Here is a 19,782-nt window from a genome sequence, read left to right as displayed (position 1 = left end):
AATTATACAAAATAAAGAAATATTTTACACCCCTCTGCCTTAAATGCAACATGGGAACTGAGGAAACAATAGACCATATCATCATAGATTGTCCCCAATATGAACATGCTAGAGTAGAATTAAATAAAATCAAACAGACATTTCAAGATAAAACACATCCAGTGAAGACATTTTGCAAACTAACAACACAGACATTTACAGAAAATTATGCGACTTTTTGAACATAATACAAAAACATTTATAAAACACAAGAACATTTATGTATACCTATTTCACTGGGATTCTTCATCCGTGGTCGTCCCCTTTCGGGTTAGAAATGTCATATAGACCCATGACGAGAAGACTCCTTTTAACCTCTATCATACTTTTAAACTTCCCTACATCCCACTTTTACTAATATTATACTCTAACATGAACATACATTTATGTAACTAAATATTTAAATGTAATTTTTTCAGATGTAAAAGAAAAAGAATGACCTTCAACCACAGAAGAAATTTTAATTATAAAAACTCAGTGGACAACGGGGCTAAATGACAAAGTCATAGCCTTTAAAGAAAAAAAAAAAAAAAAAAAAAAAAAAAAAAAAAAACACTGAATCGTGAATGAGTTTAAAATCATAAAGAACGAATATAGGTTAAAGGTGAATATATAAATATAAATACTCGTTGCTTATGTTTATTAAATGTACTACCACAAATTTATATTTTTAAATAACATATCAGACTACGTTACTGGTAGGTCTAGGCTTATTTCTTTCTAACCCAAAAGTTTTGTGAAAGATTAATCCGAAATCTCATATTAGCACATCTAAAACATCCATGGAGAAAAGGAGGTTACCTGAATGGATGCAAGAGGTGAATACTTTTTAGGTTAATTATTTGGAATTGAAGGATTCATATTGCTTATTTAAATATCCCTCCCATAACTTTATACCGCCAATAAGTAATTTTAGATTTGTAATTTTGTGTGGTGGGATGGATCAATTTTTTTATTAGCATTGCCAAGGCTACTTACTAATGTTCTAGATGTAACAAGATATTTTTAGATTGTCAAAGGTATAAAATTTAATAGTGTCTAGTTTTAGAATTATTGGTAAGGTAAGCATTTATTTACGTAGAAGATAATTAAAAAAACAAGTATCTTGCTTGAATAAAATTAACAAAATTTTAACCCTAGGCTATAACTGATATATTTAATTCCTGAGGAAAAATGGCTATACATTTTTTTTAAATTTGTATTTTGTTCTAATTGATGTCATTAAGCCTTAGGTCTACTTTCGTAACTAAGTGCTGCTAATTTTACCCAGAAAATAGTAGTTTAGGAAATAAATAATAAAATATCTAGCCTATTTGAAGAAGTACATTTTAAAATTTTGTTTGTCTAAAATGGAAACTATACAATAAAAAAATATTTTATCTAAATATAAAATATAAGAGGTAGCCTAATTGTGAACTTAACGGCCAGAGTAGCAAAATACAAGTTTCGCGTTATTAACCTGTTGCTGGGTCATTCTATGCCATCAACTCACTAAAATGGGTTTATTTACCCATCTCTAAATTTCATTATTGATATATATATATATATATATATATATATATATATATATATATATATATATATATATACACATATATGTGTGTGTGTGTGTATTATAACATATCCATTTTTAAGACACAATTTTTACTCCTTTTCCCCTTTAAAGGTAGGCTTGCACAAGCTGGGAGCAGCAAACATTTCTCTTTTGGTAGGCATCAGCTGTTTTTATAGATTATAAACATTGTACAAATTGCCAACTATTTTATAACTGTTTTACCAATTCCAACACTACTGTTTCCAACGAAATCCATCAATGCATAAGTGAGCACGACCACTTTAAAGATATGCTTGCAACAAACATGTTGCAGTTGATAGGTATCAGTTGTTTGTTGCTCCCAGCTTTGCAAGCCTGCCTTAAAAGTATTCGTGCTCGCTTGTGCTTTGAGAGCTTAAAACAAGTAGGCCTACCATTAGAATTGTAATGAAAGTGTTAAAATAGTTAATGTCTAGTAAATGTTTTATAACTATACTGGTGTTTTTGTTATGTGACTTTAAATGTTTTCAACAGATGTTATTTTGATAATATTAAAGAAAATAACAGTATTATTTTTTTAAATTTGCTCTTATCTGTTCAAACCTCTATGCCAAAATTTGTATTTGTAGCTTAACTAGTTTTAGAGGTAATAATTTTGTAATAAAAATATGAAATGGCAGCTAGCGTTTAAGCAAGTCATTTTTCAATCTATGTTTTTATGATAATTTTGTTTAAAATTATGAGTACTATCAGCAACAGAAGTTTATGACCCGCTTTTCCTTTTGTGAATACTCTGTATATTTTTGTTCAGGAGGGCAAGCAGAATATGTTAATAGGCCTAATGTTTAAATTTTGATTGGCTACTCTGGCTGATAACTTCACTGATACCTAAGAATGAAAAAAGGAAAACCATTCAGTGTATAGATATTTTATGTTTTATGTGTGATATTAAGCTAAAAAATTTAAGTATTTAATTGTTTTATAAGGTTATTAATAGTATTACAATACAACATTTACTGGGCTAAACGACAAAACACTAAACAGTAGTAACAAAACACAATAGAACAGTAGCTGCAGAACATAAACAACACAATTGAACCAAAATTTTGATTCATTTTTGTTCTGACACATGTTGAAAACAGGTTCATATCCAATGCTAAATTCAACAAGTAGAAGGTTTTGGTACAAGATAATTTTAATAGCAGTAACACTATTGAACTATAATGATTTTAATCTAATATTGATTTCATTTCAAAAGCTGACAAATGAATATATCTCTTTTATCTTAAACGACCTACATGTATTGACGGGAGACACTGAAAGAAGCTGCTAAGGGCTTGGGCACTTTCACCAGTAGTGTTGCCAACTGCAGGGAAGAGGAATTTTCTTATCAGCAAATCATTGCTTGAATACCCTACAGGTAAATATTTCCGAAACTTTTAAACCTTTCCTCGTATCTTCAAGCTTTTGATTAATAAGTAGGCTATTTCTAAATTGTTACGTTGGGATGATTTCAAAACCAAATGTTTTTATATTTTGTTTGAAAACAGCTTTTCAAAATTCTGTATTTAATTTACAAAAGAGTCATATATATATATATATATATATATATATATATATATATATATATAGAGTAATTAGCGTCTTTCAAAACTTTCACCAAGTGATTCACCTGCATATAACAAAGAGTAAGTCTTTGGATGTTTTATTAATGTTCTAAAACACTTTTTTGTAGAAAAAATAATTACAAAAGTGTAAATCATCACTGCTAATTATTGAATGGTCACAGATAGAAACAAATAACTTCTAGAAAACAAGAATCTTTCCATTAAAACTCTTACTAAATGTTTATTTAAAAGAGTTTCTATTTTAAGATTTGGAGTTTATGTGAATAAGATGTGGAATATGAAATCTGGATGACCACCAATTTGGAAAGTTTTTATGTTTTACGTTGATGGTTACTGAATATTAATACGTTCAGGCACATATGCGTAATGTGTATGAGGAAGTATATTGATGAATGGTATGTGATACGTTTGACTGTGTTACAGATACATAAATTATGCTTTAAGAGATATCTCATTTAATGAAATTTAGCTTTAGGATCTTAAATCTTTGAGAGTTCTACTGATTGAGTTTTATTTAAAAGTGGGAGTGTAGTGATATGTGGAAGGTGCAATAACATGTAGCTGTACAATGTTTAGCATGTTGATATTAATAAAATGCTTGTCTTAAGTTTAGTTGTTAATAGTATGACTAAAATTTAGTTTAGTTTAGTAAATGGTTCAATCATAACATATAAGCCCATCTATTAAAGGTTAAACAACCTACAAACATGTACCACTTACCAGGGATGATACATGTAACTCCCAATGTTTTTGCCTCAGGAAATCCTTTGATAGTATAAGTTCTTCTGTCATTCAAGCTCTAATCTTAAAACAAATTTTTAAGAGTTATATAAAGTAATGTCTTGTTTCAACAGGCGAGGTTAGGGCTAAGAATCCCTCACTAACACTTAATCTAGGGACCAACTGCTTAAAGGTGATTCCCGAACCATCATCAATGGCCAGGCATGGAGACTGCTTGCAAGGACAGGATTGCTCAGTGGTCACCCATCGAAGCAGCAGCCACACTCTACATTGCTTGATTCGGTTATCTTGCACTGGGCCATTGGCAGATAAAGTAGCGTTAGTTAAACAATTATCCCCCTCCCCCTTAATTAACTTGTTTGTGCACCTGTGCTAATGGCGCAGCCTAGTGGGTACGGCGGTTATGACAAGATGACCAAATCAAGCAATGTTAAGCGTACTTGCTGCTTGGATGGGTGACCGCTGATCGATCCTGTTGTAGCAAGCTGTCTGCTTGCCTGCCTATTGGTGGTTGTTTGAGTGATTGGTCCCCTGGTTGTGTCAGGGAGGGTTTTATAGTGTCATAACTAACATGAAACCTTTCCAGCACTGATTTTAATGTTTTAAATGTGTTATTGTAAATCATCTAGGCCTAAGGACAATACCTGCAAAAGTTATTGCAGTTCAGATATGTCCTGTATATGTAAATTATGTATTATAAGTAATTACAGCACTGTGCATACAAATGTTAAAGATGGAGCTTGTATTAGCTACTATTAACTTAATTACATTTAAAGCACATAAACCAATACTTAAAACTTTTATTTTTACAAGGCTTTTCGATAGCAAGGCTATCTTCATCATACACACTCGATGTTGCTTGATTCAGTTATCTCTCGATAAGTACTATTTAGTTAACTATTTTGTGATGTCTGACGAAGATAGCCTTGCTATCGAAAGGTCTCACAAAAACAAAAGTTTTAAGTATTGGTTTATATGTTTTAAATGTAATTAAGTTAAAAACTGTGCATACAGTTTTATACAGAACTTTCAGTTTAGTATTTTTTTTATGGAATTAATCACAACACTCGTTTATTTATAAAAAGGTGTAATTTAATGTTCAGTGACATTTTCTATCAGTTTCGTGTTTAAGTTAAATTGGGTTTTAAATTGTATATCATATTTTTGTGAGAAGACTTGGGCAATGACATTGCTATTTATTGAAGGTTTTATACTGTACTTAAAACTATACATTGAGAGTAGTTGTATCATATTTACAAATATTTTACCCTCATTAGTCAATAACAAGTAATTACTGATTAGCTTATCAGATTCTGCAGCACTACAACCAAGTATTTTTATATCATTGAACATCTAGTTTTATAAAACTATTACTTGCTTGTGATTTCAATTAAATTCATTTCAAGATGCTATGGCTGTTACTGTTTTGGACTTGTTATTAATATACTCTATTTTTATACAGAGGGCAGCTGCTAGAAATTTTAGAAAGGAAAGTCAAGACCCAGCGGAAAGAAAAGTAAATGAGAAGAAGCCTCTTGTAACTTTTAAGGGTAAACTAAGATATCTGTATACAGTGCACGATTGCTGTTGTGTTTGTGAAGCCATTTTGTAAGTAGTTTCTCAGGTATTAATATTTTCTATAAAATTCTTAATTTAACACATTGCAGAATTTAAATTATGAAACAACACATTATATTGATCTCCCAACCAGGATTTAGAATGTGGTGATTTATTAGTTTGAAATTCATCAGATATTAGAACTAAATGTATTTTTGGTTAATAGATATTTTGAGCCTGGTTAAACTATTTTTCAAATAAAAATTATTAACAAACCAAAAGTCTGTATTAAACCACAAAAATCGGATATAGTATCTGGTTAGTTGCTTGAAAAACAACTGTGAGAAGGACATTACAATCTAAAGTTCCCTAAAATCTGTATCAGTAGTTCAACATCACATAAGTGCAATATTATTGTTCTATACTGACTATAATATATGTTATTGTAAAAAGTGTATTTAATCTAAAATGTCACATCTCTGTAATATGATACGTTTTTACAGTGACGCTAACACGTTCACATAATTTTAAGTTTTTACATACCACAGCATTTGAAGTACATTAGTGTACTGGTATGTAATGTAATAGCCATTAGTTGGTTTAGTTACATATATTTGAATTCTACAACTTTTTAACTTTCAAGATCACTTAAATTACTTTAGAACTTTAGTTCACATGTTTTCTATGTAGCGTAATGCTAATATGTCTATCAGTCATAATTGCAATGTTTGAAATTTCAACTGCCCTGAAGAACTACAAGGTTCTTCAATTTAAGAACTGATATTTAAGAAAATTTTAACACATATATTGAAAGAAAGATATAGTTTTGGAGAGGCTAGATATGAAAAGTCAAGTCATTATCTATGGAAAGTTGCTTAAGATTAGATTTAAAAATACCATGCAAGTGTTCATACATTTTGACCAATTTTCTTTTTCGGTGTTAGGTATGACAAAAAGAATGTAATATTTGTACTAGAATATTTACTTCTGAAGTTTCTGCTATTTTCAGCTGCTGTTATTATACGAGGGTAATTCGGAAAGTAAGGTCAGTTTTTTTTATTTAAAAAAAACCACAATAGATTTTTTCAAAAAACTTGTTTTATTTGATTCCTGACATCAGTCACTATTTTTCTACATAATTTCCACTTTTGTTTAAACACTTGTGATAACGATCTACAAGTTTTTGAATGCCGGTGTCATAGAAGTCGGCTGCCAGCGACGATAACCAGTCTTGTACTGCTTGTTTCACCTCGTCATCAGTATCGAAGCGCTTCCTGCCTAGGAACTCTTTTAGGTAGTGATACAAGTGGAAGACGCTCGGCGCCAAGTCTGGGCTGTATGGCGGGTGTTCTAGCTGTTTCCAACTAAACGATTTGATGAGATTTTGGCTTTGGTTGGCAGAGTGGGGTCTGGCATTGTCATGCAGCAACGAAACTCCAGCTGTCAATAGGCCACGTCACTTGTTCTGTATTGCTCGTCTAAGGTTAGTCAGTGTGTTGCAATAAGTGGCCGCATTTATTGTTGTTCCTCGCATGAACTCGACTAGCAATATCCCACGTCTATCCCAAAACACTGTCACCATAACCTTGCGTGTGGACAATGTTTGTTTTGCTTTCACTTTAACCTGTGACGTCGAGTGACGCCACTCCATCGACTGGCTTTTCGTTTCTGGGGTTATGTGGGAAACCCATGTCTCGTCACCCATCAAAATGTGGTCTAAAAGGTTATCACCTTCCTGATGATATTGGATCAAAAATTCAAGAGCAATACCCATTCTTCTTTTTTTGTGCTCCTCAGTAAGCAGCCTGGGAACCCAACGTAAGCACAATTTGCGAAAATCCAAAATTTCAGAAACAATTTTAAACAATGTGGTTCTACTCACGTTTGGAAATTCTATTGCTAATGAAGAACCAGTGAATCACCGATCTTCACGAATTTTTTCATCGACGGCTTTCACCAAATCTTCGGTGATCACTGACGGCCGACCAGATCGTGGTTTGTCATGGACATTTCCTGTCCATCTTTAAAAGCTCTCACCCACTTCTGCACTTTGCTGTCACTCATTGCATTTTGACCGTACAGTTCACTTATCTGTCGATGAATATCCGCTGCTGAAACGTTCCTTGCTGTCAAAAACCGTATCACAGACCGTATTTCACAGTCGGCGGGACGTTCAATAGTTTTAACATTTTAAAAAGGCACAGACAACAGCAGACTACAACTATTTCACTGCAAATAGCGTTGTTCTGCGCCCAATGCATGCCGGGAGTCAGGACGCATGCGCATTTCGCTGCTCGCTTACTGTTTGTCTGGTTAATGCGAATCGGACCTTACTTTCCAAATTACCCTCGTAATACAACCTTAGTAAGTGGGAAATGTGAAATAGGAGCCATGAGCTGTGACTACTCTTCTCCTTTAATTTTAATTCGCATAATAATGGCCAAAAAGTCTAATATAATCTTTCATCGTGGTTTCAGCTTTTCCAATAGGTTGGACTGTAATAGAATTCTCTTCTAAACTTCCTTTGTTTATTGTTACGGACCAAAACCAAAGTATAGATTAAAAACTATTACATCTGATAAATAACAATATAACTTCCATCTTAGAAATAAATGATGAATGTTGTAATTATTACATGTTTCAGAAAAAAGTTGGAGACACTTGAGGAACTGATTGTTGGCTTCGACTTGGAGTGGCCTGTTGACTTCAGACGAGGACGAGGGCAAGGCAGAACAGCTCTCATACAGTTCTGTCCCAGCCAAGCAGTTTGTTATTTGTTCCATGTAAGTTGAAAGTGCTATTGTGAGTAATTTTTACTTCCTTCCATGCACTTAGTCATAATATACACAATAATTGTATATTGTCATTTTAATATTTTATAGTCATTAAAACAATTTTAATCACATTTTATACAGTAATATGCCAAGTGAACATACAATCTGTGGAACTAATATTTATAATAAACTAATTCAAAAGGAATAAACTCAAACCTTAAAATTAATAATTAATTTCAGTGACCAAAAGTGTAAGATACTACCTAGAAAGAGAATCAAATTATATACAACCTGAAAGAAATACAATTTCAGTAGATCTTTTCTTCAAAGTTAATAAATATACATAACAAACAATATACATGAACAAGTAATAGAATTAAATAAATTAAACATTAATTTATTAAGAAACATGACAACATACATTACAATATACTTAAAGAAAAGCATTCTAAAAAGTTATATTACCAGAACTAAAAAAAGCTCACATAAAGGATAAAAAGAGTTTTTTTAAAGCCAGTGGTAAAACTTATTTGAAAGTGTCTCATGACATTTACTTATTTAATGTATAAGATGTTTATATCTTTAATGAGGTTACTAAGGGGATTTACAGTCTTAATAAATTAGTATATGTGGGTCAATCACAACAATGTCTTTGGATCTAGTGTTAATTGTGAATATTATGATTGAAAGGTTTACATTATAAGAGTTTATGACACTTATTTAATACTATGAGATATATATATATAAGCTCACCCGGCAAGTGAGAGACCCGGGTTCTTGTCCTGGCGGAGCAAGTACTTGTGATTCAATATTTTTTGAAAAATTAAATTTGGCTATTATCGGTTACACAAATTTAATAATATGTGTTAAAAGTCATTTGACAAGTATTTGGCTTTCCGATCATATGCCAAATAAAAAATAATTTAATCGTAAAAAGAAAGGGCTCTGTGGTGTAGTGGCAACAAGCTCACCCAGCAAGTGAGAGACCCAGATCAATAAATCTCTCCTACGGCTTTTTAATGAATCTTGAGGATCCTCCCATATGCTCATCTTGCGATGTACCTTGAACTGTCAAACATGTCTTGATCGAATGCTCCCTGTATTAAGGAGGTGTCATCAGCTTCCTGCGACGTTGCCAGAGTTGCTAGGAGATAACAGTGGCAACCTAATGAAATATTTTGGGTTTCTGAGAAGTACTTTGTTACTGGATAGATACTGAAGAGCCTGTTACGTACCTGAATACTCTAGTCTTATAATTTTAATCGAGACTAGGTGGGCCCCTTTACAGCTCACCCAAACCTCTTACCTAGTTTTAAGCATTGGGAATTATAATAAATTGTTTACCGACCTATTATCTGTTACGTGCAAAATAGTATCTTAATTAACATTGTCATTATCTTAAAGTTCAAATAATATATAAAAATAAACAATTTTTTTTTTAATAAATAAAAGATCTCCTTTAACTATAAATGCTTTCCTAAATTTTAACTTTTACGGGAAATTGTTTACTAATGGTACTAATATTGATGCTGCCAAACCAAGATGAGCAGGCGTCATTAACCAAATGGACATTGATAACCATTGTGTAAGTCCTTCATAAAAAACACTGGAAATTCAACAAAAACTGTTTATTGTTCAAAATAGTTGGACTCGCTCTACTCCGATCCAGGTAACCTGATGAGGTCCGGATAAACAAAGAGTACTGTACTTTATCATCTAAAATGGGACAAATTAGTCTCTCATATAGGTATATGAATAAGGTATATGCTGGGACTCTTGGTTATTTACTAACAAATTTACATTATCATCATTTAATTCTTCATCGTCATATGTTTTAGGTTATTGAATGGAATAAACTTCCGAAGGTGTTTGTTAATTTCATCAGTCACCCTAAAGTAAAGTTGGTTGGTGTCAATATCAGAGGGTAAGTATCTATTTTATATATGTATTTTAGACATCTGGTCTTAGGATTGATTGCACTGGTAATGTGATTAATGTTGTGCATGTTACAATATTTTACTCATGTTGGAATTAGTCAGGAAAGTTGAATGTAATTAAAAACCCAAATTAGGTAGATAATCTATTATTACAACAACAACAAATAGTAAAACTAAAAAGAATTGATGGAACACTATAACGTACACTTAAAAAACTACTGTATTCATATTATTTTATTACTTGACCCTCATAATTTTTTTCCATAGAATCAATGACTGTTATCGTTATTTTATGAAATAACATAAAGCAAATTTGTTTCGCCTCCTATCAAGCATGAGGAAGAATTAGGGCACTACGTCTCAAAGTCATGTCTCCCCGGAAGAAGGGGAGGCCAGCTCTGAACCAGCCTTTCCAGTCAAAGTATGCAGGGGGTGGTACACCTTTGTTGAGGCTAGCAAGCTAGCAAGAACCTCTGAGATTAGGGAACAAATCCCACCAACTCCAACAGTCATCTCCCACAGTAGACTAGACCTATCGAATTGCCGATGAACCCCAGAATCTCGACATTTGCGGTTAGTGATGTGCCGCTTCTGGACATCCATAAGGTTGCCCAGATTTAAGTGACACATCGGTTTTTGCTGTGCCCAGTGGTGCGTTCAACTGGAAGGTATAAAACAGCCAGAAGTGATTCCTGCTGGGCATAAAGCAAATTAATTAATAAATTATTTACATTTACCACTTTTCATAATTTAAACTTTAACAAAAAAATAATTTTTTTGTTAATTTGGTCATAATGTTTTTTTTTACAATGCTTTAAACTTTTAGTATTTTCTGTATTTAAGATATTTATGACTTGTTATTTTTTCCTCCTTACTCCTTCATTTTTAAACTAATAGAATATTTTCTTTAAGCAACAATGAAACGCATTCTGTTGTTTAAAATGGTAATGTGCTTGTTTTTATTTCAGCCAGCACTATTGCAAGAACACAATTCCTTGTATTTGATTAGTATATGTCATATAGAAAATTGACTAAATAATCTCTTTGAACATGTTTCGTAATATGCAACTCATATCAGTTTCAGGTTTAATTGTTTTTAGACCAGGTAATATAATCTATATTCATTTCAGTCAACTATATTACTATAGCATTTTTGTTTCAGTGACATATGGAAACTAGGGCGTGATTTTGACATATCTGTTGCCCCTATTGTGGAAAACAATGCTGTGGAATTGAGGCATCTGGCTAACAAAGTGTTTTCTATAACTGATTGCTGGAGCCTGGATAGATTAGTGGTTTATGTAGTAAGTACTTTTATTGAATAAATGGAACATTGCTATATTGGCAATACATGGCAAAAGAAATCATCAATATTGGATATATTCCACCAATTTTACTATGTAATTGCTATGAATTGAAAATCCAACTCGTTATAAATGATGAGTATTCAACTGAACTTGATTGAATTTTTATTAAATTAATATGAATTACTTGTAAAAATTTTTCTTGACTCTATAATAAACTAGTACTCGACTCCTTATCCTAAGGGGAGGAAGAATATTAGAAGCTTATTTTAGAGGCACGGAAAGATTTTTATAATTTTTTAAGATAGAGATAGTTTTGGATATAACATACATTGACAAATGCCATTGATGTAAACAAGTGTTATTGCCAGATCATAAAGTTGCAATTTATTAAAGAAGATCCACTGTCACGTAATGGGTTCCATTATTAATGGGAATTTGCCTGTCAGTCTAGAATACTCTTGCATCTAAATACAAAATGGCCTGTCTACTTCATTTATTGACACTGTTGCTTAAAGAAGTATCTATTTAGTTCAATTCGCTTAGTGAAAATGTAAAATATTTCCAGACTAAAGATCTAGAATATATTTGAAGGTTCAATGTAGTATTTTATACTAACTGTTTTTATTGTTTTGTAGTTAAAAAAGCAGCTCGCCAAGCCGGAAGATGTTAGATTGAGCAATTGGGCCCAAATACCTTTGACAAATAGCCAATTTGAATATGCTGCCAATGATGCTTATGTGAGTTGTATTCAATTTAATCTTGGTCTTAGTACTATGATAGAGTTAGTGAAATATTGTATTTACTGTTTATAAATTAAACCAAAATTCTTTGTTTGGTGTAAAAGATCTCTTTATTTAATTAAAAATATTCAACAAATGAATACAAAAGTTTTTTTTTTAATATCTCTGATCTTAACTCACATTTCATCCAACCAGGCAATTTCTTAAAGAATTTCAGTCCAGTATATGACAGCTTTTTTTCTTGAACATTTTCAATGTACAATAAATGGTAACATTTACTTTTCTGTGCCTTATGTTATACTTACAAATTTTATATATAGTATCTCATATTTGAAGACTTATTAATGAAAGTTTATGCCATAAATATGTCTGTAGACTGTTAGAATATTAATACTGTGAAATCTTCTTCTTTAACCCTCTCCCGGAAGAAATACCACAGCACGCTTCTGTTGTTACAAGGCTGAATTTATATGGCTGCTCTACTGTGGAAAAAACTTACATTTTCACGATTTTTACAACTCTATTTGAAAAAAAACTGTTGCATATTATAAATTGTTTGAAATATTATTAAGTTCTCTATAATATGGAGGTATTTTAAAAATTAATAAGCTGGTTCATTATCATGCCAACTTTGACTAGTCATATTAGTAGTAAAGAACGAATACAGGGGTGGGGGTTAGTGTAGTATTCAAATACAGGGTGGGGCAGAGGGACTTGCTTATTTAAAAATTAAATTGAAAAGAAAGTAATGAAAACATTTATTTAATTCTTTTTATATCATCAAATACAACATATACATTTTATTTTTACTAGTTTGAAGATGACATCAGACAGATAGCATCCATTGTTGTCAGTGCAATGCTCTAATCGGGCTCTGAAGTTTCATTCAACTCTTTAGACATATCGACCAGTATGTTGGCAATAGCTTGACGAATTTTGTTCTTCAGTTGAGCCAGGGATGAGCCTTGTCACTAAAGAAACCAAGCGTGTCTGAAGGCATATCAAGAAGCTTCTCACTTGCGTTTTCTTGAGCAAAAAAAATCACATACATTAAGTTTCTACACAACAGCTATTTTTTAAGGATGAAACTTTAGTTCTTCGTGAAGGATTCGCCTCACAGAACAAGTGAATAATCCTACAGCAGCTGTGTGTTTACGAGCAGATCGCTAAGGGGTTGGATTATAGATCAAACTCTAAATTGCATTAGATTTTATTACAGTTTTGTTTTGAAAAGTTAATAGTTCATATTATTTTATGTTTGTTTATAAAAAATTAATAAATAACTAAAGGAGTTTATACCACACACATGTATATATATATATATATATATATATACACACACACACACACACACACACACACAGACAGAGGAATCTATACAAGAAGAAGAACATACACCCATACAATTTTGATAACTTACAATAAACATATATAAGTCAATAGATTTTAAAATTAAGATAAACTAGCAGCCTATTTTAGAGTTAAAATTAGCATAAAGCAAATTATCATACATATAAGATAGAAATACATAAACTATTGTAAAATTGAATCATCAGACAAAATAAAGTAATTTCTTTAGAACAAATACAACAGAATACATTAAATCTTAATATCAAAAACAAGGAGATTGTTATGCAAAGTGAGTTTACAACACCTGGAGTTATAAAGTGAATTTAGATCAGCTGGTGACTTGACAATAATGGAATTTATTCTCTTGAATTTTGACTTAATATGAGAATGACAAGAACCTTTTTTTTCGTCAAGAAATTTATTTAAAAAAAAAACACAAAGTTAATCAACATTTGAGCTATAATATACAGTCATACATTTAATTATCTGTGTTAAATTGGTTAATCTCGATTTTTGTCCATTACCTTTTTAGCGTTCAAACCATCCTCTGGTCCTGTAGGTGACGGATAATCAGGTGCAATTGTATAAGGAAAACTAAAAAGCGCTTGTATATGCATTAATCACATCTTTAGAAGATAAACACTTGCTATAATTGTATGATCAAAAACAAGTCATAACATTTGATGAGGAATTAAATTGTTGTTCTTATATGATAGAAATTGGATAATTTTTCTGTAGCAGGCTCTTAAGCTCTTAATTTTTTTCTACTCTTAGTTTACAAATAAATTTGAATCAGAAAGTAAATCGTTAAATTCTTGTCTTCTCAATAATGTATAAAATATATATGTATTATTGTTTTCAGGCGTCTCTTATTGTCTACAACAGACTGAAAGAACTGGAAGTGGAATTCAACGTTAAGAAAGGGAATGTCGCGACTGATGAGTGTTTGGGACCTGGGCCGGATGAGCTACAAGGATGCCCTCACTATTCAAATCCTGACAGCTAACCACATCAAAACTCTGGTTTCTGAGGGGAAAACGTCTTGTGGAACTCTTCTATTAGTGGAACACAATCCTGTCTTCACCATAGGACTTCGTACAAAACAGTATTCACTTGAAGACGAAGAGAAACTGACAAAGTTAGGTGCAGAATTCTACAAGACTGATCGTGGAGGCCTGATAACATTTCACGGTCCAGGACAATTAGTCCTCTATCCGATAATTTACCTTAAACAGTTTAAACCTAGTGTAAAATGGTACGTTTCAACTCTAGAATCTGTGGTTATAGAATTGTGTAAAAAATATGGTTTGGAAGCAAATACTTCTCCTCATACTGGAGTTTGGGTCAATGATAGAAAAATTTGTGCTATTGGAATCCACGGAAGTAGGTTTGTAATGACACATGGAATAGCATTAAATTGTAATACAGACTTATCATGGTTTTCACACATCGTACCTTGTGGAATTGAAGGGAAGGGCGTAACTTCTCTAACTAATGAACTCAGGAGAACTTTTACTCCGAAGGAAGTCATGCCTGACCTCTTGAAGTGCTTCGCTAATGGTTTTGATTGTATTTTAAAAGACACAAAATCATTTTCTGATGTTGATTCTATATTGAGGCATATTTAGTCAAATAAACTATTTATAAAATTAGTGTAAATAATTGTACACTTTTATTTGAAGCCTCCTTTTACACGTTTTCAACTGCTAGTGGTACAGTCATCATGGAGTCACAGAGTGTTGAGCACGCTTTTGACGTAAATAAGGTAATGTTTATCCAAGTGGAAGTGATTTAAGGTGGTGAGGAGTTTAGCGGGTGAAAATCACATCCAGAAATGTAATTTGAGAAGAATGCTATCTCTATTGACAGATAAGGTTGGCTGAGCATGAATGAATCCATCTGCATCTTCTCTAATGATCTTTTCTTATAATGAGGTTAGCAAACAAATTTATTAAATTAATTTAACTTTTTATAAAAGTCTATTACTTGTGATAACATCTATTGTGAATGTATCAATATTATCAATAATATATCTGTTAAAAAGGGTTTTTTCTATTTACATTTGAATGAAGTACATTTTAAAAATATGCAGTGTTTTAATATTTATGGAAATGAACATAAATTATTATTTATGTTTTTATTTATATGTTATCCAGTATTGGCCTTATGTTATTTCATTCATAAAAAGCAGTAATACAGTATTTATATCAAGTGGCACTTTGAGTGATAATCAATCGCAGAGTAGCACATGGTTGCTACATCGAACAGCCGGCGACTACTGTTAAAATATGTTAAAACAATTAATTTGGACACAATACCCACCAGAATACAAGGCCTCAGTGCCCAACACAATTAAGCTCAAGCAGTGTTTAGGCTGCACATTGGGATCAATGTGTTCCAATCATTATATTTTAATCTTGCTCGATAATAATGAACTTTAGATATTTATAAATTCAATGAAACAGGTTACGCTAATGACTACCATCTAAGTTTTCTGGTTTACACACTGTTGAAGCATTAATAACTCATTTCAAATATTGATATATTTGCATTGTGTTAGCTATCTTTCCAAGCTAAGTGAACGGGAAAAATTACATGAGGTTATGACAACGGTAAGCCTGATATCTGAGTTGCCGCACCAACCTTAGTGAAGTTGATTAACAATCTCCTTAGTTACAGTTTCATAGTTATTAAACTTTAATATCATATTACAAAATTAGTTTATCTCGGTAAAACCACTAATAATATAAATAATGAAATTATGATCATAAAAGTGTATATTTATTAATTATTTGAACATATATTTTAATGGTAAATATTAACTTTACCTACTACTACAATTTAAGAAATTCGTGTTCAGTAGATTCTATGACTAAAAAGAGACCTTAAAGCGGAATTTTTTCACTAATTTTATACTTTATATACATGACTAATAATCATCCTAATACAGGGGAATGGCTCTTTAAAGGTTTGATCATTTTGAATAACAATCTTCAGCGCATTAACCATTTCATATGTTCAGTGTGACCAAACCTGTGCACACTGTTGATGACGAACAAAAAACATCCATATTACGTTTTACTTAAGGATATTGAGTAATTAAAAATTTTCCAGGGACATTCTCTATGTATTGATTTTTTATAATAGTTACAAAACATTCTGCCTTTATCATCATGGTAAGATGTGGCTTGTGTGAAAGAAGCCATTGTCTTTATCAATGCTAATTAAATATTTATTCCTCTTTGACATGCACATACATGTTCTCAGAAATCATATGTTGATTATTATGTTCTGCATTGTTGTTATAGTGTGTGTTTACATTTACAAGGGACTGTTTATAAAATATTTATTGATGGTTTTCAACAGCTGTTAAAAGTGACATCATATGCTATTTCCAACGACTTCTGTCTAACTGCCAAACATATACATAATATTTTGTTTATGTTTTGCAAGTTCTGTAAAATTGTAATACTCAATAAATGATCACATGAAGATAAAATACTAAAATATTACTGACAGCAAAGTTCCTCTCAGGAATATGATCCCTTACTAACAATATAGTCTTTTAAAACCTTTCTGGATATATTTATGTCTTGTATGCCAATAATGCTTTTTGGAATGTTTTAAAAAATGTACTCATGAGTACATGATATTTTTCTTTAAAAATGCCAGTTGTGCCAAGGCAATACTGTATAATTTTTATTCCTTCCATTGTATGGGTTTGGCTTATTATATAACTTGAAACAATTGTGTTGTTTAATATACATAGTACATTCTAAAATATGTAGGCCGAAAATTGTTAAACTTGGGAGGTTTCAAAAATGCTATTTTACAAATACGTCCTGTTTTAAATTTAACATTATTTTTATAGTTCTCTTTTTTTGCAAAATGATAGTATTATTAAGATTTTCAGAAGAAGTAGCTCTATAGACACATACACCATAAGAGATGTGTGATTGAATATGAACACAAAAAATAGTACTCAAAACAGGTATGTATCAAAAATATGACATGTGTTTTATTGCATTTTAGAATTAATTTAACATATTATTTCATCAATATGTTTACCCTATCTAAGGTTAATATCAAAGATTAAACCCAAAATTAGGTACTCTGAAGTTGTTCAATAATATTTTTATGTATGAAAATATAAGGTTCAAGCATGATTTTATTTTGTTTTGTTAAAAAGCACATAAAGTTTGTTTTTTTTTATGTTCAGTGTTATATCATTGTCCAAAAATATTGTTAGATACTTGACGATGCATATAAGCAGCTGCTTCAAGTTCATGTTGAGTCTTTACTGATACTATGAGGTTAGGTCATTGCTTTAAAGATAAAGCTGACTTGTAATTGAATCAATATTATGTACAACCTCAGGCATACCCTGAATATAGCAGGTGAACAACAAGGGGCCCAAGGTAGTTCCTGGTGGAACTCCATATCTTAATTGTTTTACCTTTGATGGTATTATATTATTCCTATTTATTCTGTTGTCTGCCATAATATTGTGCAAGAGCATTTCTGTGATAACTGTATGTCAGAAAATTATATCTGATGTTTTATATTAGACGTCAGCACTTCCTTGGTCCTCTGTCATGGGTGTTCGCACCGTCGTGAGTTTTTTGTAGTTGCTCAGTGGAGACAGCTACCTGTGTTGCTGCATGTCATCTGTTTTGGAGTATTTTTATGGTTTGATTTTTAGTGTTTACTCAACCTTGAAAACATTGTAATTTTAGTTTAAAAAAAACCATTAAGGGGTTAAGATAATCAATGAACATACATACATATACTCTTTATTAAAAAATAAACATTTCCCCCCTCCTTGGGCCAGCTTACCGCCATGCACTTAAGCCTCAAGGGCTTTTTGCGCACCCCGGAAACATACCATGAGGTCCACCAGTCTACAATTTCAGCAGTTCCACAAACCGCCGAAAACAACCTATGAGGTCCTCCTGGGAAAATTCACCACCCCTGTCCAAACTACCAAAGATGGCATACTGCTCCCTTGCTATTGCAGGTGCTCAGCAGTTTCCTCCTGCTCATTACACCTTCTACAGAGTGGATCCTCCTGAAGGATGCCATTTATGTACCATGCAGTTTATTTTTTATCCCCTCTAGCCAAAGCTATTTAAGAGGAAAATCTAAGAAAGAAAACCGTATAACTATCTATTACAACTATTATTGACTACATGCTAAATACACGTGGATCTGAAAATTTGTTAATGATTTATATCCGAGTTTAAATTCATTGTATCATTATTAAGTGTTTGTTTCATTATGAAGTTGATAAATAGCTGAAATAAATAATATATAACAAGAAATATTTTAAATATAACATATAATAACACATAATTATATAAATTAGATATATTATGTTTTATCTGACAAGAAAATAGGAAACAATAAGACATAAACCATATTGAGAAAACTTTAATAGCTATCTTAATATCGTTTAGAAGCGAATGGTTCGTTGAATCATGTTAGCACCCAGTCTCTCCAATTTTATTCTTTCACCTACGAATTCTTGCGGTCCCAAAATGTCAAAAGAAACAAATTTTGAATACCTTACAAGCACTCATTCACAAATTTTTTATTAAATTTAAATTTATAATGTAGTAATATCCAGAATAAATTAAATGGCTTGAATTTGGCACTGCTGGTGTCTATAGTAAAAGTTAGATAATACACTGTATGGTACCTACATGATAATACTTACTACATGAAACATACAATGACAGCTGGTATTTGTTCATGTAAATACAAAATTCTCAAACACTGCATGGCAGTTGCATTCTATAACTCAATCAGCTGTCTACGATTTTTCTCATTTTTACAGTAAATACATTTTCTTTAAATTACTTTTAAGAGTATTCATGGATGGTATTATAAAATAAAAATATGTCTTTATTTTATTCTTATATTTAAGCAATATTTTTTCTTAATTTCCAAATATTTTAGTAATTTTAATGATGATCAGAGATGAAAAATTTCCCAGGGTCCATATCAGTATTTGAAGTAAAAACATAAATTGAAAACAACTTATATTGGAAACGTAATATATCACTTTTGGTATAAATTAAACAGTTAGTTATATAGGTATAATGTTAACATTAAGAGTTAAAGCAATTCATTTAACTATAATAATTCATACTCTGTGACATAAAGTTAACCTCAT

General features: G+C 31.5%; 1 protein-coding gene across 2 annotated transcripts; it reads left to right on the top strand.

The window, feature by feature from the left end:
* Nucleotides 1-601: 601 nt before the first annotated feature.
* Nucleotides 602-14,764, top strand: LOC124368933 (Werner Syndrome-like exonuclease). 2 transcript variants are annotated; one of them, XM_046826487.1, is made up of 7 exons: nucleotides 602-857; nucleotides 5,405-5,550; nucleotides 8,144-8,282; nucleotides 10,112-10,197; nucleotides 11,373-11,514; nucleotides 12,153-12,254; nucleotides 14,470-14,764. In XM_046826487.1, exons 1-7 carry the CDS (start codon nucleotides 822-824, stop codon nucleotides 14,611-14,613), a joined length of 795 nt encoding a protein of 264 aa, XP_046682443.1. In that variant the 5' UTR covers nucleotides 602-821; the 3' UTR covers nucleotides 14,614-14,764. The 2 variants fall into 2 exon arrangements, with proteins under 2 accessions (XP_046682443.1, XP_046682442.1); XM_046826486.1 differs by lacking the exon at nucleotides 602-857 and having other exon boundaries at nucleotides 4,916-5,550.
* The last annotated feature ends 5,018 nt before the right edge of the window (nucleotides 14,765-19,782 follow it).

This window comes from Homalodisca vitripennis, chromosome X (assembly GCF_021130785.1).
Source record: "Homalodisca vitripennis isolate AUS2020 chromosome X, UT_GWSS_2.1, whole genome shotgun sequence".
NCBI lineage: Eukaryota > Metazoa > Arthropoda > Insecta > Hemiptera > Cicadellidae > Homalodisca > Homalodisca vitripennis.
The sequence above is the reverse complement of the archived record's forward strand: the minus strand, read 5'-3'. Positions and strand labels throughout refer to the sequence as shown.

What these genes read in the sequence shown, in the direction of transcription:
- LOC124368933 (XM_046826486.1), top strand. Translation starts at nt 5,354, where the DNA reads ATGGCTGTTACTGTTTTGGACTTGTTATTAATATACTCTATTTTTATA. An exon ending in CAGTTTGTTATTTGTTCCAT is followed by an intron (nt 8,283 to 10,111) that starts GTAAGTTGAAAG and finishes CATATGTTTTAG; the next exon opens with GTTATTGAATGGAATAAACT. An exon ending in ATAGATTAGTGGTTTATGTA is followed by an intron (nt 11,515 to 12,152) that starts GTAAGTACTTTT and finishes ATTGTTTTGTAG; the next exon opens with TTAAAAAAGCAGCTCGCCAA.